General features: G+C 35.3%; 1 protein-coding gene and 1 pseudogene across 2 annotated transcripts; both read right to left on the bottom strand.

The window, feature by feature from the left end:
• Positions 1–820: 820 nt before the first annotated feature.
• HORMAD1 (HORMA domain containing 1) lies at positions 821–25,436 on the bottom strand. Of its 2 annotated transcripts, XM_045817188.1 has the most exons (15): positions 25,260–25,436; positions 24,357–24,438; positions 23,742–23,886; positions 21,857–21,920; positions 21,388–21,424; positions 17,376–17,396; positions 17,079–17,105; positions 13,398–13,465; positions 12,809–12,960; positions 10,257–10,510; positions 8,643–8,709; positions 8,488–8,564; positions 7,756–7,839; positions 5,755–5,826; positions 821–901 (listed from the first exon to the last, which is right to left on the bottom strand). In XM_045817188.1, exons 2-15 carry the CDS (start codon positions 24,387–24,389, stop codon positions 821–823), a joined length of 1,182 nt encoding a protein of 393 aa, XP_045673144.1. In that variant the 5' UTR covers positions 24,390–24,438; positions 25,260–25,436. The 2 variants fall into 2 exon arrangements, with proteins under 2 accessions (XP_045673144.1, XP_045673143.1); XM_045817187.1 differs by lacking the exons at positions 17,376–17,396; positions 25,260–25,436 and having other exon boundaries at positions 24,357–24,389.
• On the bottom strand, positions 2,913–5,614 carry LOC123804559 (annotated as a pseudogene).

The raw sequence follows: 25,436 nt of genomic DNA, 5'->3' as shown, positions 1-25,436 counted from the left end.
CACAGTATCTTTCACACTACCTCTCCAAAGTTCTAGGAAGTGTGCTCAACTCTTACAAAGTAACATCTACTGAAACGATCTCAAAATTAGTGCCCTGGGGAGAGGGGAGTATAGGGGACTAAATGGTAATGAAAAAAAAAATGTATTTAAAAAAAACAAAATAAAAAATTAGTGCCCAAACACTTTTTGCTAATTATATAAAAATTGGAAGTCATGAAAGAGTCTAGATGCTGAACAATATTTTATTTATGCTCTGCAAAATGCCAGACTTTAAAAATTAGTCATCATTTCATCTTGTAGTAAAAAAAAAATTTTAAAGGTAAAGCACCAATGTTTAATTGTACATTATATATTATCATTTCAATATACTATATCAAAGGACTGAAAGAAACCTGTTTTAATAACACAATTGCAAACAGCCAGTTAAATGGTATAGTTTTAACATAAGTAAAAAATGAATTCCTTACAAAATATAATACCAAAATAAACATTATTTGTTTCAAAAATGGCTTTAGAGGGCCTTAAAAATTAATGTAGGTTTAAAGGAAGTGTCCACCAAAATGGAAGAAGATAGATCAGTATTGAGTAGATAATGGACAGAACTTATTATGACACTGGTACTTTTGTTTTTATTCAAAAGTGCTCTTGGATTTGTCTTAGGTAAGATTAAAGATCACAATATGATAATCATTTTAGTTTACTAGCTGCTCAAAACTACATGTAAGTTTTCAGAAGTAGGGTAAACACACCTTAGAATAGTAATATAGTGCCCTTTTAATGTTGAGATGAACTTTGCAAACATGCTGAAGATAAATAATGTTTATATATGTTCCTTTGGTTCACTAAACTTTCTTCTTTTTGGCACTGACTCTTGACTAGCAGAATCAAAGTGATGAAGAACCTATCAAAAGAAAACAACTATTAAGAATAGATATTTTCCAGTTTAAATGTCTTTCATTTTAGATATTTTCATGTCTCTGAGGTTTCTTTTTTCTTTTTAAAATATAGCTAGCATACCTATTTCCTACTAAGATAGGTTACCTGGGTTCTTTAAAAATAGGGTAAATTTTATTACTGACATATTTAAATCATCTGATGGCTGCTGAAAGTATATACTTGCAAAGTATAAAGTCTTCATTAGGGTTGGAGTAGGAGTAGATAGAGTTAACATTATGCCCTCAAAATAGTAAAATATGTGGCGGGGATGAGAGGGTACAAAGATATTAAAATGAGCTGCAAATAGAGAAACATTCTACCTTGGCACAATGTAAGATTTAAGCCATGTTTTGTTTTTGTATCCCTGGTACTTAGCAGTACCTAATATATAGCTGGCATTCAATGCACAGTTTTGAAAGAGTGGGAGGTCAAACGAGGAAAATTCCTAATAAGATTCCCTGAGTTATTGAACTTTGATTCTTATGGAAGAAACTTACTAAGGATACAAACTGAATTACGATTTTATAGAAAAATATCAAGGCTTAATACACTGGGAAAAATTAAGGAATCTAATATATTAGTGAAATGTTGGATCATTCCGTTGCCTTCTTAAGATTTGTAAACTGATGATAGTATTAACCCACAATGTTTTTGAGATTACCTCTTTAACATTTGATTTTTAAAAATAGTTTTGAGTTTTCAGTGGCTTAATTTTAACCTACTACTACTAATAAAAATCCTAGGTGAAAAAGTACAAACGTTTATCTCAGAAATGACAAATACATTATCTCATTTAGTAAAATAAGGTTCCAAATAAAAACAACTGTTCCAGGATTTAGGTCAGGAAAGATTTTTTTCTCCTAAGGTTCTAGGAGGAAATGCTATATATATATATATATATATATTTTTTTTTAACTTTTTCTTCTTCTAAAGAGAGGGAGAGAAACATCAGTGTGTGATTGCCTCTTGTACACCCCATGCTGGGGACCTGACCTGCAGAGCAGGCATGTGCCCTGACTGGGAATTGAACCTGCAACCCTTTGGTTCACAGTTTGGCGCTCAATCCACTGAGCCACACCAGCCAGGGCGGAAATGCTATATTTTTAATAGCATTTGTGAATTTGGTAACTTATCTGTTTCTACTTAAAATTAAATAATCACTCTATTCAAAATAAGTAAGCCCTCTTAGTTACAGGAAAATAGAAAAGTAAACTTCTTGCCTCCTGGCCTCTGAGACAGAAATGACATTCAGAATATGTTCACTTACAAAAGAAAGATTTGTAGATTATCAAAATAAATTTAGGGATTTCAATATACATTGTTTCTTTGAAAAATAGACTAAAATAAATAATTCATCTCAAAGGTCACAGGTTGGAAAACTGATTTTTCTTTTGAGGCTCCCTAAAGCAAGCCCTCCAAGTATCCCCAGATCTTCCTGATGAAAGGCCATGTCCTGAGAAGGAGCCCTTTCTGCCCTCCTTCTCTAACGCTGGCTCTCCAGAGCTGGGCCGAGGCACCACAACTTAGGGAACATTAGCCACATTCCTCCTGTTCACCACAAACTGACTTGGCTTAGCTCTTCTGCAATGGACAGAACCTTTCCTCAGCAACAGAGGACTAGAAGTACCACGTTTTCCAGTGTTTTTGCATTTCCAGATTCACATTGTGCTCAGAGGGCTTTTAGGAAAAGTTTCCATCAGCATGCCCCAGTGCCCATTCATAGTACTTGCCGTTTTAGGCTGCTTCCTTGCCCTACATGCTGCCAAAGTTCCAATTAGACAGCATTACAAACACATTAGGTCAATGAAGAACTAAGAACCACAAAGTTGTTCAAATCTTCCCCTCCTTACCCCAAATACACAAACACGCAAAAGAATTCTTTTGATAAATTCAAGTTCCTCAACTGAGAGGTTGAAGCCTCTAGCGATTCTTCTAGCTCCAGGGCACACTAATGCTTCCAGATGTTTTCTCCTATTTCAATGTGGTATGGTTGTTCTGTGTTGAGAGCAGTGGGGGAAGGAGGGAGTCTTTTGCAGGGGCCCGGGACCCTGCTCTTCTGCCAGCTCTGGACACACATTCTCCATGGTCTTGTAAACCTCTCTCACCACCATTGTCAGCTCAACCATCTTGTGGAACTTGTCTTGGTCCCCATCGTAACTGAAGATCCCCACCACACTGACAGGACTGGCTTTGTTCAAACTGCTCCCCAGAGCTTTGCAGTTGACAGCAAACATGAAAGGAAATGTTCTATTCACAGGTGTAATCAATGACAGTGTGCTGGGTGTCATCCAACCCACCTTTTAACTGTATCTTCTCCCAGATGGGAAAGCTGACAACAAATTTCAACTTTTTGAGCCTCAAGTGCTGAGCACCTCCCTCAGCCCTAGCACAAGCCAGTGTTTGGTCTTGGCCTTGACAGGATCTTTCTGGTACATACAGTCTTGGAAACAAACCAGCTCTTCAGCAGATCCATAACACAGGTGTCAACCTCCACTGAGCACCTAGGTGCAGTAATCCCTGAATCTCCATTTGTGGATCTTGGGGTACCTGGCATCTTTGGGGACCAGGTAACAGTTCACTGCCTCCTTATGGATCTCAGCTCTCAGTGGCTCTTCTGGCTTGCTCTCTATAGCAGGAGTGGAGGACACTGATGCCTCTGTTTGCTCTGGGAGTCTGCTCGAGAGCCAGGTCATTACCATCATTCTCTACATCTTGCATATTATCACTTAATGGGCTCACAGTCTTTCTGGGAGACGCTGCTGCTTTCTCTCCTTCTGTTCTTTTAAAATAATCTTCTTCAATGAGGTTGGGTTCTTGGCCCTGGGACCTCCCTCTGCATCCCCTTCTTCATCAGGAGGGCACTGGAGTCTAAGGGGTTATGTGGGGTCTTCACCTGGCTGAAGTGGTGGCCCTTCTTCCCCAACATAGCCTCTTTAGAGAGTGCAGGAACTGCCTCAACGGAAAACACTGCTGGTATGGAGGACCACTTTGCACTCTAGAAGTGCTTCTTCTTTTCCAGTGCTGTCAGCATTACCCCCAAAGCCAACCATGCTAGAATCTGGCTCTTTTTTCCACTACTTTTAAAATTATTCAGTGGCTCTATTTAGATTGAAATTTTGATGACCCTACTCTGTCTGACTCTCCTTTCAGATGCAAATGCCAGACTGGGAAACTCCTTGGCATCTTCAATCCTTGGTGGTCTTGAACTATCAGGACTTTATATTTTAATTTAGACTATTCTTTTTATTCTTCCTTGAGGCTTTATTTTGCTCAAGATCACCACCTTGTGATGCTTTGGATTTTTTAGTTGACTGGAAAATGCGTTTCTCTCTGTTGTAGGAAGGATGTGAAGATAAAACTTGAGAAGATGATATGCTACCATTTTTAGGATAAAACAACCATCATCAAAGTTTATCACGGAAGTAACATTTCTAGGGGCTGGTGATGGTTATGCAGGTAAAGTCCGATGGACAACATAACCCATTGGCATCCAGGATAACTCTCTGGTACATGAAGAGGGATTGGTAGCAGCATTATCAATTACAAAGTCAGATTATTATTTTTCACCTCTGTTTCACCCTCTGTTGACAATGGAGCAGATTTTACCACTTCTCTCACAAGAGAAGTGTTCGTAGAGGCAGAGCATTAAAGGCCCACACTTGGGCTATTTTGGTGTCTCTAGTATCTCATTGTTCACTGCAACCTGCAGTTTAGGAAAATCCAATCTGGTAAATTCAAACTCAAGTTTGGAGGCAGGTCTACATTTTTCAATAATTCCAGGTTTTCTGTCCGTTCATTTATGGTACTATCTGATTTCAAATTAGTGTCAGCATGAATGGGCATATCATGTGGCCTTTTATTGATTTTATATCAGATGATATAGTTCTATCAGCCTTCTTACTGTCAAACTTGCTCATTGCACGTTTTTTTTTCTTAAATAGAGCTTTCATGTCTTATGGAAGAGAGCACATGTGCTCATACCATGGCTTCACCCTCTGAAAACCTTGGTAATGACTGGGTTGGTTATAATCATACTGGGAGTCAGGCCCTGGGCAAACATTTTATGTAGATTCCAGGGTATAAGAAGAATAGGCATACAGATGAAGAACCATCTAGAAGATACATATTGATGTGGAAATGTTGAAGCTCCAAAGGCCGTATCTTCGGGATAAAGTGTCTGCTAAGGCACTGGTAGTTCTTGAACGCAAAGCTGCACAGCTAGGAAACATGTGTGCTTCTGAAGACTCTAATCATGCCTCACTGAGCCCAGAAAATTTGGGGACAAACCATTTGAAATTGCTGACAACTTGATGCCCTCACCTGTGGGCTCCTGCAATCCCTCCAAAGATGCAGCTCAGAGGCAGACCGACCCTGGAGGATAGCTACTACCCTATCAGCAGGCTGGACAAGTGGGGAGCACCTTTACTTTTGATTTCCAGAAAGCTCAGATCAGATTTGTGGCCCAATTTTAGTTCTATAATAAATAAAGTGCCTGGAATATTCCTGTACTCTCATTTTTTCATTCTATTCTTATTTTCCTCACACTGGTTTTTATTTATTTTATAAATTCCTCCAACTACTTCAAATCATTCATGGAATTAGACATTAAATATTTACATGGAAAAATTAATAAACATAGTGAATCTTATTTTAAAATCACCCCATTTTTAAGAACCATATAGCGTTTTAAAAGATCTGGATATCAGAGCTCTCAGGTATATGCAGGAATATTATATTTATCATCTTAAATTTAATCCATAATAATGATACTCTGATACTTGACATTTTATTTGGTTTATATATTATCATAAGACTTACTTTTTTCCCCGATTCAAGTTGACTTCTCTTCCGATTTTCTTTAGAAGATTTTACTCGTTGATTTCCATTAACCTCCAAAAAGATAGAATAATTATTAATTGGTTATTTTGCAAAGACCAACACTTGATTTTTAACCATAAGTAACTATATAAAGTTTTTTAAAAAGTAGCTTTACTGAGATGTAATTCAGATACCATGAAATTCACCTATTTTTTTAAATGTACAATTTTATACTTTAAAATCACTGAAGTGTACAATTCAGTGATTTTAAAGTATATTCACAGGGTTATGCAACCATCACTGCAGTCAATTTTATAATATTTTCCTCACTCTAAATAGAAACACTAAATCCTTATAATTATCAATTATCTATTTCCCCCACTCTCCAACCAGCCCTACAACTTTCTGTCTCTATAGAAACCCCTATTCTAGATTTTCGTGTGAATGGAATCATATAATATGTGGACTTTTGTGACTGACTTCTTTCACTTAGCATTATGTTTTCAAGGTTCATCCAAGTTGTAGCATGTACTGATACTTCATTCTTTTTTATAGCTGCATAATATTCTACTATCTGTATTTTTGTTTATCCATTTGTCTGTTGATAAACATTTAGGTTTTATCCACATTTTGCCTACTGTGAAGAATACCATGTATTCGGTTTTAAAATGAATATTGAATGATGACAACTTATTAGCTATCATACTACTATTCTCTAAAAGGACATACTAATTTTCTGATACTTAAAATGTATTCTTCAGTGATAAATTCCTTAGTATATATACTATTAAATATTTTCATCTCTTGCCCTTTCCTAACCATAATTCAGTCATGATTCTCAAAATCAGGAGTACTTTGGCAGAGAAGTGAATTTATGCTCCCAAAGCATCCTAAAGTTATATAGGAAATTTTGCCTTTTAATGCTGGTTTTTCTCTATATATTATAAAAAAGGATACTCATTCTAAATAGAAGCTGCCTAGGAAGAACATTTTGCTGCTAGAGATACTAATTTTTGAAATTCTTTTATTTCTTACTTTCATTAGCATACTAGTTTGAAAGCTGTTTTCTGTCAGTGCTAACTTCCCATTAAGAATGTGGGGGTGGGGAAAGGACACCTAAAATGGCACTATAATCAGTGATGTGCTGGTAAATGTTTAACAACTGGTTCTCTGGGAAGAACAAATCCTGAGTTAAGGCATTTGCTGATACCCATGCTGTAAATATTCTCATCATATCCAATTTAAAGCTACCAACATCGTGTCACTGAATGAGGAGTTGAGAAGAAGTGTTCCCAAATACCACTGGAAGAGCGTGCTGTTTGTTTCCTATTTTTGGATATAGTATTTTGCATGTTTTACAGAATGCTTTTTCTTCACTGCAGAACTTTTTAGAATAACTTAAAGCTCCAAAATAAAATACAGATTTCTATTTAGTACAATTCATACCAAAAATAAAATAAAGTAGTGTCTGCTTTTTTACTTAAGAACATGAGATTCATTTTATACAATATATATACAAAACATTCATTTTTAATGTCTAATTAACAAGATAATCCATTTATAAGATAGAACATGGGAACATTTGGCATTTCTTTGGGAATCTAGGTAATGGTGTCACTTCTCAAAGCCTTTCCTGGATGTCCCTCTCTAAAGTACCTTCAATGAAATTAACCATTCTTTCTTCTGTGCCTCTATGTAGTCTCTTCAGACTGCTATATATCCCTTTATCACAGCTTGTGACTGCCAACTACTAAACATTTAGCTAAGAACAGGAACTATGTATTATTTTTGTTTTATATTATATTTATACTTATGACATAAAATATAACATAACTATGTTATAACTATGGGTTATATTTTCTAGTACCTAGTAAAGTACCTGACACATAATGGGTGCTTACTAAATATTGGTCCAATAAATAAAGTGTTCATAAGCAAAATAAACTCACATAGTGGGGAAATTATGAGGTTAGAATGGAAAACAAATCTAAAGACACTTACCACTTTATTCTGAAAGATTTTTCCACTTCTTGTTTTGCTTTCAGACATATCAAGTTTAGATGTTTTATTGACTAACTGCTCAACCTAGAAAATAATTACACAGAACATAAGAAAAGCTTCTCATATCACAATAATGGGGTTTAAAAATTCAATCACATAAAATTTAGGGTCTTGTTTATTGAAGTAATGAAACCAAGTGACACTTCAGTGTGACACTGTACACAACTGACCATTCACTTAGCTGAGAAAGTCCCAAATGATCACCACCAGGACGCTATTCTTCTAAAAGAGAAAAACTTTAGCCCACTCCCAGTGGAGAAGGGGCTGTGCAAAGGGGAACACTCATCATTACCATTTTCAAGTTCATTTTATCTAAATGTTACTTCTAGATTTTACTGTAAATAGAAAAAAAATGTTCTGCTCCAAGGCAATAAAAATGTATTATATACTCCATTTGCAAATACAAAGGGTATTGGATAATAATTGCTTAAGATTCTTTCTGTCTCTGAAATATTGAGATTCTATATACAGTATTTACATTTATTGCTAAACCCACCAATAATATACTTAAAACTTTCAACATATCCAGATTTTATTAATGAGCATTCTTAATACCTAATTTTCTTCTAAAAGACCTAGAATAAAGAAATCTGAGTAATAACTAAATAAACATATAATCAACAGTCTTTTGAAAAAAAAGTTAAAAGTGAGATGGAACTATCAAATTTATACCTGAGAACGAGAAGTTGAAAGATCTGGACTTTCTTTAGATCTCTTAATTTTATCTTCCTCATAAGCTAAACTTGGTTCTGTAAAAAACAAAAAAGTTAAAATGGTATAAAATTGAATTAGAAGTAAATTAATCTACATTTTCATTAACTTCATACCTCCAAGTTCAGAAGACCCAGGAGTTTTTTTCTGCTGTTCCATGTTCATTTCAATGTCAAAACCATCCTACATAATTACGTGAAGAAAAAAAATGAACACATTTCAAAAAGAAACTAAAACAACTTGGTAGATGTATTGATGAACAAATTTCTTTTCTTTGAAGGTTAAATATAACATAAATATACAACTACCCAAAGCTGGCTAGAAAGAAAGCAGTCCTGTAATTACTATTATAAGGCAACTTATTTATTCCAATAAAGTATAAAATACTACTTTACTTTTCTGGATTGCTTTAAGGACAAATGATAAAAATATACAACTTTCTCAAAATATATGATGGACCCTTAGATCCACCATAACCCTTAGATCTTACTATTGTTTGAGGACATTGAATTAAACAGGTTCACACAACAAGCTGCCACTTCTATAGTTCTGAAATTTCCACACAGATGTTAGCATACACTCTGAATATGATCCCAAACTCTTCAGGGAGTTAGTTAAGGATAAGATTAGTCATGGTAGAAATAACAGGTTTTATGTCTACTTTATAATTATTATTCCCTTTGTGACATCTCAAAGAGCTTTAAATATTTTAAAGTAAGGCTACATAAATTCCATACATATTTGTTATAAAGCAAGACTGGAGTTTAGGTTTTAGGAAAAAGATTTCTTCTTTGACTATGTGGGTTGAAAATGAAATTTTCTGTATGTAAGAATGTGGCCACAAAGCCTAAATCAGAATAGTCAGTCTCTATATGAGAACAATGTGATCATAATTTAGAATAAAATCAAATAAGAGAAAACAACAAAGATAAGATTAAAGATCATGTTAATGATGAAAGATTTTCTGGGAGTGAGGCAACAACAAAAGCTTTTTTGTACTTATATTCACCCATTCATTCAACCAGTGAGAATGCACATCTGTAAATCTAAGTGCTCTGTACAGGAGGGCAACAATAAGACACTTTTTCTTTCTTCTAGGAACTCCAGAGTGCTTCAGGACAGTGACTTTCCATGCCCTGAAGAAATTCAAGCAGAGCTAATAAGGGTGTTGTAAAAATAGTTCCAGCATTTAATTAGGGGATTAGAGTAGGTCAGTGGTTTCCAAACTGTGCTCCAGAGACCAAAGGGTTTCCTCAAAGTCCACTATGAGGGGAGGGGAGGTGGTGAGTGGCTGGGCCTCTAAAACCAGTCCTTGCTTCATTCAAAATAACTGCACTTTTAAATTTCTTAGAATGATGTTTGCATACAGATAAAAAGCTTGCAAACTTTTTGAAGTTTTAAACTGGGTTGGGGTATATTCAGACTGTATGCTAACAGCTGTATGGAAATTCCAGAGCTATAAAAGTCGCAGCTTATTTTGTGAACATGTCTAATACAGTGCCCTCCAGTGACAATAAAGTCCAGGGGTTCTTAGAACCAACATACATTTTAAGAAAGTTGTATATTTTTATCATTTCTCCTTTAAAATAAAACTATACTTTCTTTAAGGTCTCTTCCAAACTTGAGTTTATGATTCTGAAACAGTATTTATACAATATTAACGAGAGTTATAAAAGTCCTCATTGAGACAAATATTTACTACTGTACTTTGTTTCTTTAAATGTACTTACAGAATGCTCCTGTTCATCTTCTAGATCATCTTTTTCCATGAGAATGTTTTGAAGTGGTGTTTTCAATTGTTTTGGAAATAATATAGTTGAATCAATATTTTCCATTCGTTCTTTTTCAGTGGTCACTTTTACCTTGAAGGTGTGAAAGGGTGTTGGGACTTCTCCCACATTTAAATACATAGGCTCCCCTTCAAATATCACTCCTTCACAATCACCATCCTTAAAACCAGGAGGCTGGTAATCTGGGGGTGTAACTGTGAGAGAGTAAGAATAAATTGTGATGTTCATGAAATTGAAGAAAACATTTTTTATTATTATAATACATGCAAATTGGAAAAATTTCAAAAAGCAATAAAGAGCATATAATAAAAAGTAAAAATCACTCTTCTGTTATCTCTAAGTTCTTATTTTATTCCCTAAAGGTAACATTTATTTCCCTTCACTTGACTGTTTGTATAACCTTGAGGAAATTATCATCTTTGATTTGATTTTCTGATCTCTCAAATGGGGAAAATAACAGTACCTACCTCCTAGGGTAACTGTGGGTATTAGGTGAATTAAAGTATGTAAAATGCTCAGAACAGAACTGGTACACAATAAGTATTCAATAAATGTTAGTTGTTATTACATTGTTGCTTGATGTTGAGAAGATATTATGCATGTACAATTTATACTATTCCATATATATTCATATATATACATATATAACCTTAAAAACACAAACGAGATCATACTGTTTTTAACATTTTTAAATCTGCTTTAGTATTTCTTTTTTCTATTTTTATTATATTTTTCCATTATCATTTATTCCCCTTATAACCCCTCCCATGATCACCATTGTTGTTCATGTCCATGAGTCCTTTTCCCTTTTTGTTCAATCCCTCCACCCCTCATTAGCTGTCTATCTAAATTGTTGTCTATGAGTCTGTCTCTATTTTGCTTGTTAGTTCAGTTTATTCAATAGATTCCACACATGGGTGAAATCACATGCTATTCGTCTTTCTCTGACTGGCTTATTTCACTTAGCATAATTTTCTCCAAATCCATCCATACTGTCACAAAGGGTAAAACCTTCTTCTTTTTTATGGCCGAGTAAAAATTTACCAGCACATTCTTTTTAATAGCTTGCACAGAATCCTACTATATAGATGCACCATAATTTATTTATTTAATTTATTTACTTAATCCTCCAATGAAGGACACTCAAGGTTGTTTCCATTTTGTTCCTATTTTAACCAATGCTATAATAAAAATCCTTATATACATGTAAACTTGCATATTTGTATATTCTTGTGTGCAATAAGCTTATATATTCCCAAGATACTCTTGTAGCTATTATTTCTGGATTAAAGACAATATGCATTTAAAATTCTAATACTACCAAGTTGTCATCTAAAAATGTTATACCTATACATACTTTCTCAAGAGTGTATAAAAATGCCTGCTTCCCCCCATACCCTGGTAAGTGAAAAATGGTATTTCACCATTTTTCTTTAATTATGAGTAAGACTGTACCTCTCATAGATATGAAGGCTCCCCTCCAAAAAACCCCTGGAAAATTGTGTATTTATTCTTGCATGTTTAAACTTCAATCACCTTCAAAGCACTCTCCTTTTGATGCAATACACCTATTGAGACTTTTTTCCACTTCTCAAAATAGTTTTTGAAGTTGTCAATTTTGATGCCTTTTAGTGCCTCTGCCATTTTTTGTTTGTTTGTTTTACCTCCTCCACATCAGCAAAACGTTTCCCTTTGAGGACTTTTTTCATTTGGGGAAATGAAAAAGAGTTGCTCTGGGCAAGATGGGGTGAATAGGGAGTGTGGGACATGGGGGTCATGTTGTTTTTGGTTGAAAACTGCTGAACACTTAGTGCCATGTGTGCATATGTGCTTGCCCACCATGAAATGGGCAAACACTTTGGAAGAGTCTTAAAAAAATTCACTGAAGCTGAACACGGCCTCTCACACCAGCAGCTGGTACACTGATACAGATGGATTCCTAAAACACTCACCTAGTGGGATAAGCCTGTACTACAAGGGGTCTACTCTCCAGAAGATAATTCTGTTTTTTAGGTCCCCTTCCTCATGTTATCATCACTGGAGTAGTTTGTGTATATTTTATTTTCATATTACTATTTTTAATCCTCACCTGAGGATTTGTTTTTATTGATTTTAGAGGGGGGCAGAAGAGAGAGAGAGACAGAGAGAAAAACATTGACTGGCTGTTGACTCCCATATCTGTCCCCAGCTGGGGACCGAACCTACAACCTAGGTAGGTGCCCCCGTCCAGAAATCAAATCCACGACTTTCTGGTGCACAGGATGATGCTCCAACCAACTGATCTACCCTTCCAAGGTGTTTTGTGTATATTATTAAAACCTATTTTTTCAAATCTTTCTTTTTCAAATATTAATATTAAATGTAAGCTTTGTAATTTCAAAAAAATATATAGTAAGTTATGCCCTTAAAAACACTTGGGATGAAAACCAGTAGTTTCAATAATAGTAAAACATACAGATAGCAACTGAAACAGGATGTATTGCAAATAGTACCTTCATCATAGTAAAAAAGTTTCATGGTCAAACAAACATCATTAGGTAAAGGTTCCAGATTTTGCATTAGAACATAAATCTTGCGAATGAGGAGAATACTTGCTTTCTTGGTGTCAGCAGATGAAATACTAGATTCAGTGGTTTGGTTTCTACTAGAAGAGAATCACATATTATTTTATGACACCTGTAGCTTCTAATGACATATTTCATATTTTGTTGAGATTCTTACTTCTATTACAGCATTAAGGTGTTAAGTTGTAAGGTACCATAAAATGTCACTATTATAACTTAATTTATGCATTTTATATAAGATGTTTAAAGGAAACAAATGGATTTTAATTATATTTATAATCACTCAAGCATACAACAGCTTTCCTACTCTTTGGCTCTGTTTCACTATTAACATAGCATATAATTAGCCACAGAGTCCTGGCTTGAAGTTACTTCAAGAATATTTGGTATAGCCATACCTTGATGGTTAATGGGGGATGTCTGAAAATTTTCAAAATTAATTCTGAAATTTAGCTATATAGTATTAGTATGAATAAATCGTAATCTGTTATACAAAAAGAAAACTATAGAACAATACCTTATGAAGTCCATGATAGGTCCATCCCCAGTGTACTTGAATTTAAATTGGTAACATTCTGAAATTGTCTTAAATAGAAAACACTGCAGTTACATATACAGTATGCAGTACTGGCAGCTAAGTAGCTATGTACTGCTTTTGTATGACTCTCAATATTTACCTAATAATTTTTCTTTATAAGGCCATATTAGTCCTTATTGGTTCGCTGAAATTTTAAAGTCCCAATAGTTCATTCCCATGGTTAGGGATTTGGGGCTTCAATCTTGGAGAGAAATTTATTCTTCTACTCATTGTAATGTATGTTAAAGACATCAGAGAGAAGGAACCCCTAGCAGGCAGGTAAGGGAAGCAGCTTATCTCTTAATTTAGCAGAATGACAAAGCACAGAGTTTCAATCCTTGGTATACTGTAATCATAAGCAAGTAATTCAGGCTTTCTAAGTCTGTTTCCCCAGCTAGTAAAAGGGGTTGAAAATAGTACCTATGTCATTGGTGGTTGTGAATATTTATTAAATGGGATAATTTATACAAAGCCCTTAACGAAGTGCCTAGCACATCAAGCATTTAATAAATATTATTTCATCAGCAAGTTTCTCTTTCATTGAAAGAAAAAATGTACAACTATAAAACATCTATAATAAATGAACACTTTTCTGAATAGTTTCTGAGCAATCAACTAATTCATAGCTTTTGCCCATATGATTTGTCACATGGACATATATTAAGGCATGAGTATCAAAGTAAAGAAACATTCTCAGCCCTCTTAAAGCTCTAATACTTTTATTATGTTCTTTACATTTTAGTGCTTCACAGGGATGGGATTAGTTCTTTTTTAAAAATCTGCTTCTCCATAACTGAGTAAAACACTGTATTATAAAGCTATACTGTAATGGTTATGCACCCAGATCATGAACTGGACTTCTTAGCTCCAAATTCTGGTTGTGCTATTGTGAACACAAGCAAAAAACCTTGTATCTAGGTTTCCTTATCTATAAAGAAGAGATGATAATGGCAGCTACCTCTCAAGAGTTGTGATGAGAGGTTTTGAGGTAACACAGAAAGCCCCAAGGAACAGAACCTAATACCAGTAAGCACTCAATAAATTCCATTTCCCCTTAGCTTCTTCTGGTTTTTATTTTCATTTCTTGTAATCCCTACTTGAGTTGTGAGATGAACTGGTGGATGTGACTGCACTGGGATGAATATTCAAAGTTTAAGGAGTTTCTTATTTTTCTCAAACTCAACCCCTGTCATAATTCCATAAAAGAAATATTGTAAAGAACCAGAAGTCAGGAGATTTAAGTTATTTCTAATAGCCTGTGGCTTTTTATCCTAGGATCAGTCATATAATCTCTCTTGCAGTAAGTGTATAAATTGGTTTAAAGATAAAAATACAAACCCTGTCTTATCACAAAAAAAATTTTATGAGGTTTAAATGTGAAAATATATATGAAAGTTCATTGATTAAAACACAACTGTAAGCATAAGATATATTATAATTTGTTATTTTTAGATATTAGAGGCATTGTTTCTTTTCTTAAAAGATTTTATTTATTTTTAGAGAGAGGGGAAGGGAGGGCAAAAGAAAAGGAGGGAGACTTCTGGCCAAGATGGAGGTGTCGGTAGATACACTGTGCCTCCTCAAACAACCAAAAGAAGGACAACAAATTTAAAAACAATAAACAACCAGAACTGACAGAAAATCAAACTGTAGTAAGTCTGACAACAGGGAGTTAAAGAAGAAACATTCATTCAGACTGATATGAGGGGCGGAGATGGGCAGCTGGGTGGAGAGAACTCATAGCAAGGCGGTGGTTGGTGGACCCGGTGAGGTGGTAGCTGGGAGACCCAGCAGTCCAACATCCACGTACAGACAAACTGAGAGGAACAACTGGGGAGTGAGACAGACCTAGAAACCCAGAGTTCCAGTGTGGAGAAATAAAGCTGCAAACCCTCTAGCTGTAAAAACCTGTGGAGGTTGAGGTGGCAAGACAAACTCCCAGCCTCACTGGAGAGTCATTGGAGAAACCCGCAGAGTCCTAGAACCTACACAGGAATCAACATCAACTTGCTTGTGGGTAGCATGGGAGGTGACTGAAAGCCCGCAGAGAGCTGAACAAGTAGCATTATTCCCTCTTAGACCCTTCCCCCACAAACAGCGCAACAACGCAGCAATGTGGGTTGCCCCACCCTGCTGAATACCCAAGGATCACCACCTTACTACGTAACAGGCACACCAAGACAAAAAAATATGGCCCAAATGAAAGAACAGATCAAAGCCCCAGAAAAATACAACTAAGCAATGAAGAGACAGCCAACCTATCAGATGCAGAATTTGAAACACTGGTAATCAGGATGCTCACAGAAATGGTAATGTATGGTGGCAAAATAGAGGAAAAAGTGAAGGCTATGCAAAGGGAAACAAAAGAAAATGTATAGGGAACCAGCAGTGACAGGGAGGAAGCTGGGACTCAGATCAATGATTTGGAGCAGAAGGAAGAAATAAACATTCAACCAGAACAGAATGAAGAAACAAGAATTCAAAAAAATGAGGAGAGGCCTAGGAACCTCTGGGAGAAGCTTAAACGTTCCAACATCTGAATCATACGGGTGCCAGAAGGAGAAGAACAAGAGCAAGAAGTTGAAAACTTATTTGAACAAACAATGAAGGAGAACTTCCCCAATCTGGCAAAGGAAATAGACTTCCAGGAAGTCCAGGAAGCTCAGACAGTCCCAAAGAAGGTAGACCCAAAGAAGCACACTCCAAGGCACATCATAATTAAGTTACCCAAGATTAAAGATAAGGAGAGAATCCTAAAAGCAGCAAGAGAAAAAGAGATAGTTATCTACAAGACTTCCCATAAATCTTATGGGATCTTGTTCCCATAAGACTGTCATCTGATTTCCCAAAAGAAACCTTACAGGCAAGAAGGGGCTGGAAAGAAGTATTTGAAGTCATGAAAGGCAAGGACCTATATCCAAGATAACTCTATCCAGCAAAGCTTTCATTTAGAATGGAAGGGCAGATAAAGTGCTTCCCAGATAAGGTCAAGTTAAAGGAGTTCATCATCACCCAGCCCTTATTTTATGAAATGTTAAAGGGAATTATCTAAGAAAAAGAAGATAAAAAATGTGAACAGTAAAATGACAACAAACACAACTATCAACAATTGAACCTAAAACAAAACAAAACAAAACAAAAAGTAAGCAAACAATTAGAACAGGAACAGAATCACAGAAATGGAGATCACATGGAGTGTTTCAGTGGGGAAAGGGAATGGGGAATGGGAGGAAAGGTACAGGGAATTAGTAGCATAAATGGTAGGTAGAAAACAGACAGGGGGAGGTTAAGAATAGTATAGAAAATGTAGAAGCCAAGAACTTACATGTACGACCCATGGACATGAACTAAAGTGGAGGTGGGGGATGTGGATGGGTGGGGGTGTGCAGGGCAGAGGGGAATAAAGGGGGGAAAGTGGGACAACTGTAACAGCATAATCAATAAAATATATTAAAAAAAAGAAAGAAAAAAAGGGAGAGAAACACCAATGTAAGAGAGGAACATCAATCAGTTGCTTTTCACACCAAGCAATCTTTTGCTTTGTAGGACGATGTCCAACCACCTGAGCCACACAGGTCAGGGCAAGGCATTATGTTTCTTTACTAACTTAAACACACTTACCTGTGGGTCTTCTGGGTTGGTGTATACCTATTTGAAAATAATTTACAACTGAGCCATACAAGGCTAAGTGTTCAAGGAGAAGTAAATTAGTTGTTTAGACTAAACTATTATATGAAATCAGCAAAATAAAATATAAAACCCCTCCCCACAATTATTAATTTGTTACTTTTTTCCACTGTATAGATCAGTTATTTGAATAAAGTGACTTAATTAATTGATGATTTTAGTATTTTTTAATTATGCAAGGCCTAATTTTACTGTCTTTAAAAAACATACAATTTAAAAATAAATACTTACAGCTAGAACAACCATCCTTAGCTGAAATACAACAAAGAACAAAAATTTTATTTTTATTGTATAAAATACTTTTTCATGATGAATCGTAAGAATTCTGTCCTGGTTTAACATTTATTCCTAATAATAAATAATCTTTCAGAAAATAGACTTTATATAATGCATATAAAGTAATATATACCTTAGATAGCCTTGTCTATTTCCCAAAATATCTATTTCTAGTTGACTTAGTGAAGGATGAAATTCATGTTATCTGCTTAAGCAAACAGGGGCATTACCACCAGTTACAAGGAAAATATATATTGTGAAAGAACACATTAAACCTTCCCAATATGAAAACTGATTTTGAAAGGAGAAAAAGTACAGAGTTCAGAGCCTTCTCATTTAATAAAGGGAAGAGGCTTCAGAGACCATAAAAACAAAATCACAGGAAATCATTCACTCAAGTAACCTGCTCAAATGTAAGTCATACTTAATTTGGATCTTTTCTTATACACCAGAATCAATCCACCACCAAGTCCAATCAGTTCTACTTGTCAAATATATCCTGAATCTTTTTTTTCTCCTCTTCTTCTATCCTGGTCTAAGCCACCAGTTTTTCCCTTCCCTTCCAGATTTGCCAAAATGTTGGGAACTGCCCTGCCTGGTTTCTGAAGCAGTAACCCCCGGGCTAAGGCTGAGTAAAAAGACTGCAGGACCATAAGCCACTAAGGAGACAAAGCTTATCCTCCTGGCAGGGGAGCAGCCTCTGCCCCCTTTACCTCACCCTGCTTGGCCCTGGGTGGATGACTGGTTAGCCAAAGATGGGTAAGATTCCTCAAGGGAGGGGCAACCTAAGACAGGCATGGTTGCCAAGGGGCCATCAGGGAAGGACTTAGGGGACTATAGAAAAGGGGTGATGGACCCTCACCCCTCAGCTCTGTCATAGCCTGACTCCTCATTCTATCTGTAAGAAGTCCCCTGATCTCTTGGCTGCCTTACTTCCCCCACCTGACTTAAGCCTCAAACAATGCTGGAGGCAGGTGTGGCCCTGTGCTGGAACAGGTGGTTTCCTAAGCAATCAGGTCTAAGAAAGATGCATAAAATCCTGTGAAAACTTCTTTGTTAAGAATGCCTTCAGTTTAAATGATAAGGGTGCAAGCATAAAATGAGTTTGTTTTCCAGATTTATGGCCCTTTGGTATCTGACCCTGACTCAGAATAAGTCCTCACAGTTCTCTGAATGTTATCTGTCCTTTGATCACTATTGCCTGACAGTGATTGATGATCTAGTCAGGCATAAGCCCTGTATGCCTAAATATAAGCCCTGTATTCCTATGTATAAGCCTTGTGTTCCTATGCAAATTAAACCCAATGAAAGCCCATTGAGGAACAGGCTCAAGGCCCTTCTCCCCTGAGAGACTGGCCAGCTTTCCTCCCCAAGAGATCAGGTCTTGGTAGACTTATTCTTATCTGTGGCAGGAGGGTTGGGAGGCTGGGGGGCGAGGGGTGGGGATGGCTCTTTGAGAAAGCTTTTCAAGAAAGGAAAGAGTGTTTAAAAACACTATCTATAAACTCAAAAGATTACCATCAAGTCAAAAGCATTAACAGCCTCGCTCCTCTTACAAGTAATTTAATAATAAAGACCATCATAAGGGGGGGAAATTTTAAATATACTAGCAATTTAATTAAAGCATTAATTGTCCACGAGCCAATGCTATCTATATATAGCACAATTCCTACCAGAGGCAATAATGACAAACAGGATCTTGATTTCAACAGGAAATAAATCTATTTTGTTTAGGTCAGACTGGAGCTCAAATTTAATTTCTCTTGGTTGAGGTCAATGTTATTAAACTGAGATAACATCTAATTTTAAGTGTACTTGAAAGGTTAGATTCAACATATATTTAAACTTCTTGATTATTTTTACAAGACAATGAAGCTTAATAGTTTAAAACCAGTCTGTGGTAGCTACTCCTCAGAAGAATCTTAAGAAAGGGATGACAGTAATACTCAACAAGCAATCTGACCATATGTCTTACTCTCATTCCTTTCTAGGCCTACAAATATTAATCTCTTGGTATTACCTTCTACTTACTTGCTTTTGAAACATATAATATTTTAAAATTATAGCATTGGGTTCTAAACAGAGACTCTTATGGGAATATTCAGCAAAAGTTCATTTAACTTTGGGACTTTGGGATACAAAAGTTTAACATTTTAGGCTTTTTCTTTGACATGTCTCAAACTCAAACCATGTAAGCAAGAAATAATATGCATATCATGTATATTCAGAAATGCAATGGAGCAAAACTATCACTCAGTCTTTAATTTGGACACAAATATGAAATGAGCTTTGCTGGTTTTATTCGGCTGAATCTCTTTTACTTCAAGGAAAAAGTCTAAATGTATCTTCCTGGCACTCAAAATCTTCCATACTCTGATCTAATATGCTGATTTGATCCTCATTGTTCTCCAAGAACACAAACTATTCACAGTCATTCTGGTTGCTCAGTTATCTCCCAAACTCATCAAGTTCATGATACCTTTGCTTACTCAGGTTTCCTCATCCAGACTGTATTCTCTTCTCTCCACATCTCTTAATCCTACCCACTCATTTTTTAAAAAACCCTATCCATTCTTAAAGGCCATCTTGTTTTATTTGCTTGTTTTCCTCCCCAGATTAGTCCAACTCAAGATGATCTCTCCTCCCTTCAACTCCCTTGGCTCATTGTTTTAACATGGGAAAAAATTGCTGTTTTTACTTCCCTTTCCTTCCCTTCCTTCCCTTCCCTCCCTCCCTCTCTTTCTTTTCTTCTTTTAATCAGTACTTTAGTAATAAAGTACTATTCTCCTTAATTCCTATCTATTCTTCTACAATATATTCTCTATTTAGCAGCCAAAGTAATTTTTAATATATAAATCAAATAATGTTCGATTTCTACTCAAAACTTTCAAATGACTTTTATTTGCACCTAAGGAAAATACAAACTTCTTACCTACACAGCATGAATGCTCTGGCCCAGCCTATCTCACCAGGCTTATCTCATGCCACTCTACCCCACTGTTCATTACACTCCAATCATACTGGCCTTTTCGTTCTGTGAACTCTCCCAACTCCCTTCCAACTCCACATCTGTCACTCTCCTAGGAATACTCTCTCCCCCAAATCAGTGCCTGCCAGGTTTATTCTCATTCAAGTCTCAGGTTAAATGTCACCTCCCCAAAATAGCTCCTCTGACCACCCCATCTAAAGTTACCCCATCTTTCCACTGCCACATAACTTTTCTAAACATTTTTGGGCATTTAACATTATTGGAAATTATCTGACTTGCTTGTTTTATTGACTGTTTTCCCCCTATAGAATGAACTCTATCATACTCAGCACTATTAGCTTACCCAGCTCTTACCTAGAATATGTGCCTAGCACATAGCAGGCACTCAATATTTAATAAACATTAAATATTTAAGGTCTTAATGAGGGAGGTTAATGACTATGGATAAAATTTTGTCTTCTTTACAACTTTATTTAACTTCTTTATATGTGTCAATATAAACATATGCTAAGTATTCAAAAATGCTCACGGTCTACAGTAAAACCTTATTAATTGAAATTTCACTAATTCAGAATTTGTGACTATATAATTTAGACTACATGAAAATTTATTTCTGAATGCTCATGAAGAAATACTTTATTACTAGTATAAATAAAATTATAGAAGCCATGTGAAACTAATGAATAAAAAATTTAAAGGCTTTTAATTCATTAAGTTTTTGTAAATTAAGATGTATTATTAATACAAGCGAGTATTTACGATTGAACCAAACTGTCTTGGCAAAATCTTAAGTATTAATTCTATCAGCTTTAAATGAGTTAAATATTAGTCTTTAAAATATTCAAATGTTCAGACTTTTTAGTAATTTGGACTGACCAATGCCCAAGTTAGTTTAAAGTAATGTTTTACTACATGGTAATTGATGTTGCATCTGTGAAATAAATTGTGGGAAAAAAGGACACAGAGACACTGACTTACATATTTTTTCTGCAAAGCATCATAGCATCCTAGCATCCTAAAAAATAAGCAAGGATTCACTTTTAGATTAAATTGCATTTCCAGAAAACAGTTCTTTTAACAAATCTCCATATCATTACATGACTAAATGATATAAAATTTTCTTATTAAAGATCCCTTCTCACTAACTAGTTTAAAATAATAAAATAAAACAATATGGCAGAAATATAAAATGTTGATATGGATGGAAAGGAAGATATGAAATATTTGACAGCTAGTATTTGTGGGAAACAGGAAAATGAAGTCCACTCTTAGGGAGCATAAAATAAAGGAAAATTTTAATGCAAAATTCTAATTCCCTGCAAAAATTGTATCCAGAGCTAAAGGAGGGGAATCACTAAAATTGAGTTAAACACTGAAAGGTATCACTGAAAATAATGTGATTTAATAAAATAAATAATATTCTGTTGTTAGATATTCTTTTACTTACCACTTCACTAACTGTGTAGATCCTGGACAATTTTTATCTTCTCTCAGAATTTTGACACAAAGATCTAAACACAAAAATTACAACATAAATATAGAGCTACTTAAGATTAGTACCCTGGCTGGTGTAGCTCAGTGGACTGAGTATGGGCTGCAAACCAAAGGGTCGCCAGTTCAATTCCCAGTCAGGGCACATGTCGGGGTTGCAGGCCAGGTCCCCAGTACGGGGTGCATGAGAGGCAATCACACATTGATATTTCTCTCCTTCTCTTCCTCCCTCTCTAAAAATGAATAAATAAAATCTTTTAAAAAAAGATTAGTAAACAGCTAGAAATTTAAAATGAAGATTATGTTTGTCAGCTGTGTATTATTGGCATATTATTAATGTCAATGCATTTCCAGATGATTAGTAATAATATAATTAAAGAAAGGTTATATGAAAACAAATAATCTTTTTATCTTTATTGTAAAATGGCATCATAATGATTAGAGTACTTGTTGATAGGTAGAAAATAATTTTTTAAATCTATAGACGTAACGCTTTTATGTCATTGTTATCCAAGAGTCTTAGAATATTTGCAATGGGTCCTTATTTCAGTAAAATTGTAAAAGACCAAAAAATTAACTGATTAAAACCCTGCAAAAAACAACATGTAATACAGTGAAAAGGACTGAGATCTCTCAGTCTCAGGATCTGTATCTGAAAAACAGGAATAACATCTAACTCATAGTTCTATAAGGTGAATTATAACATATCATACATAACATAGTGCTTTCTTTATCACCCAGCACACAGTTGGTACATAACATGAGGCACAATATTACATATGTATTATGTGCTGGGCAATAAAATTATTACTGTAGTATGAACTGTCTGTATTATTTTTACACAAGAACATACACCACCACTGTACAAAGCTTTAAACCATATAACATTTTTATCTATTTACTTCATCATTGTAAGAGTTCCTCTAACATTAGGTGAAATTATACTTGAGAAACTGAGGGAAAAATTATGTTTAAATGCTTTTAAAAGTACTAATATATACTTAATATATTTTATAAAAACCACTTAGTTGTCCACACAAAAACTTATACACAAATGTGACATTATTTATAATAACTAAAAAAATAGAAACAACTCAAATGATCATCAACTGATAAATGGATAAACTGGTATGCCTATATAATGGAATATCATTCAGCAATTAAAACAATAAAGTACTAATTCATGCTACAACATGGATGAACCTTGGAAACATTATACTAAGTGAAATAAGCCAGGCACAAAGGGCCACATGTTGTATGACTGCATTTACATGAAATGTCCGCAATAGAAAAATCCATAGAGACAGAAAGCAGACTGGCAGGATTTTAGGACTGGAGAGGTTGAGGGAAGTGAGAGTGACTTAATGGATATGGAGTTTCTTTTGGAGTGATGAAAATACTCTAAAATTGACAGTGGTGATAGTTGCATTCCTCTATGAATTTCTAAAAATCACTGAGTTGTGCAATTTAAATGGGTAAATTGTCAGGCATATGCATTATATCTCAACTTAATTTAATAAAGCTCTTATTAAATAAACAAAATCTCCAATTCAAAATTTATAGTTTTAAGCAAACCAAAATAAAGTAACATGTTCAAAGAAAGTATCACTTTATTTTTTAAAAGATTTTATTTATTTATTTTTAGAGAGAAAGGAAGAACAGGAGAAAGAGAGGGAAATAAACATTGATCAGTTGCCTCTGGAACACCCAACTGGGGACTGAACCTGCAACCCAGGCATGTGCCCGGCCCAGGAATCGAACTGATGACCTTTCACTGGTGACTACTGAGCCACACAAGTCAGGGCTCTTTAAAGAAAGTTTTAAAATAAACATTATATTACCATCAAAATATCTTGTTCCATAAGCACATTCTGGAAATATTCCTCTCAAATACGTGATGCAGGATACTGAAATTGCTAGGAGCCTCTTCACTAGCAGCAAAGACTGCTGCTCAGTTGATATCTTATTGGGAAATCCCATCTCGCTCTAAATTCAAGGGAAATTTAAACACTTAGATTTATTAAAAATAAAGTCTTCCTAAACTTGTAATAGACCTAATTTTGCAAAAGCATGATACTCTCCCCAAGAATTCCTAACCACAGTGGTTAATAATCCCCAGGAAGTCAGTGTGGCTTCCAAGATGTGTGTTTTTAGGGTAGCAGCCTAAAGGTAACGTAAAAAGTGCTAAAATAGTGTTGAAAATCCCCTTCTGGTTAACTGACTGACTGTAAACTGAACTTAAAGCAGCCACTGTAGGCAACTCATCAAACATGCAATAGATTCTCCATTAATTAAAAAAAGTTTAGCAAAAACTTTTATTTCTTAAAATGTGGCATTTCCTGACATCACTAAACCCTCAAATAGTGAAGCTAACTTTCGATTATAAAAATAGTTGAGAGTTCAAGAAACAGTAAGATTAGCTAAATTAAAATATGTTAAAATACAAGACATCATACCATGGAAGTTCTCTGCAACTGGGCAGTGGCCATCTTCTGATGAAGAATTTCCTTTAAGGCAACCTTGTGATACAGATGCGAGCTTTAACTTCAGACCTTGTTTTTATCCCTAATATTCCAGTTTATTACATGTAGAAGCAGAAAGAATTAAATGTGACCAAGTGAGGATTCCTTTAATTAAAATGAAATCTTCAAAAACATTCATTTTGCAACTCTCCCGAGGTGTTACTTTTAAGCCATTTGACCAGCAAGTCTCACATAAGTTATTTAAAAGCTTTTTAAAAGACCCTTTTTTAAAAAGCACAATCTTTTATTTTTCTTCACTTCACATTATTCAAATATCGTCAAGATTTTACAGGTAGGTAGTAGGTAATGAAAAACTGCCCCTGCCAAACAAGCCCTTTAAAGTAATCTTTTAATTTTTGTTTTAAATTTGCCATTTCTAAATAACAGAATGAGATAACTTTCCTCACTAAACTTTAGCATGGCTCTGAATATGACATATTATCTTACTCTATGGAACAACCATGAAAGGAAACCAAAAATATTCTAGATAGTTTTTTGATGACTTTTTTTTCTCAGTTATAACTTTGTTATTTTGATGTTTCCATTTTTAGGTGTCAATTTCATTTTTCTTAATCAGACAATTCAACTATCAGTGTTCATAGAAGAGTCTTATTACTGCATAAACATTTAAAAGTATCCTGACGAAGCCTGGACGAGATGCCGGAGTTAATTTACTTCAAAAACTTCTAACTAGGTATACATTTTTCCCCGCATGTTTTTCCATTAAGGATCTAAGAGTAGGCAGAAGGTGACAGAGAAAGATTTAAAAGCAAATAATATTAGCAATAAAATTAAGAAAAAAAAAGATACAAACATATACATTACAAAACGTCCCACGCCGGGCACCAGCCACCGAGACCTACACCACGAAGCCCGCGTTTTTTGCGCGATGCGCATGCGCCTTCCTTCAACGGTTGCCTGGGGCAGCGCGACAATAGCCTGTTGACCCCTGGTCGAGGTCAGCTTTCCCGCCAAGAGCAGCGAAAGGCATGCTGGGAACCCCAAGAATATGGA

Source organism: Phyllostomus hastatus, unplaced genomic scaffold (genome assembly GCF_019186645.2).
Source record: "Phyllostomus hastatus isolate PE091 unplaced genomic scaffold, TTU_PhHast_1.1 phas_scaffold_216, whole genome shotgun sequence".
Taxonomy (NCBI): domain Eukaryota; kingdom Metazoa; phylum Chordata; class Mammalia; order Chiroptera; family Phyllostomidae; genus Phyllostomus; species Phyllostomus hastatus.
This window is presented reverse-complemented; position numbering and strand designations above follow the sequence as displayed.

Excerpts from the sequence above, each read along its gene's own strand:
- HORMAD1 (XM_045817188.1), bottom strand. The coding sequence starts at position 24,389 with ATGGCCACTGCCCAGTTGCAGAGAACTTCCATG. Across the intron at positions 21,425-21,856 it reads TCTACACAGTTAGTGAAGTG|GATGCTAGGATGCTATGATG; the intron begins GTAAGTAAAAGA and ends CTTATTTTTTAG. Across the intron at positions 5,827-7,755 it reads AAATCTTTCAGAATAAAGTG|GTTAATGGAAATCAACGAGT; the intron begins GTAAGTGTCTTT and ends ATCTTTTTGGAG.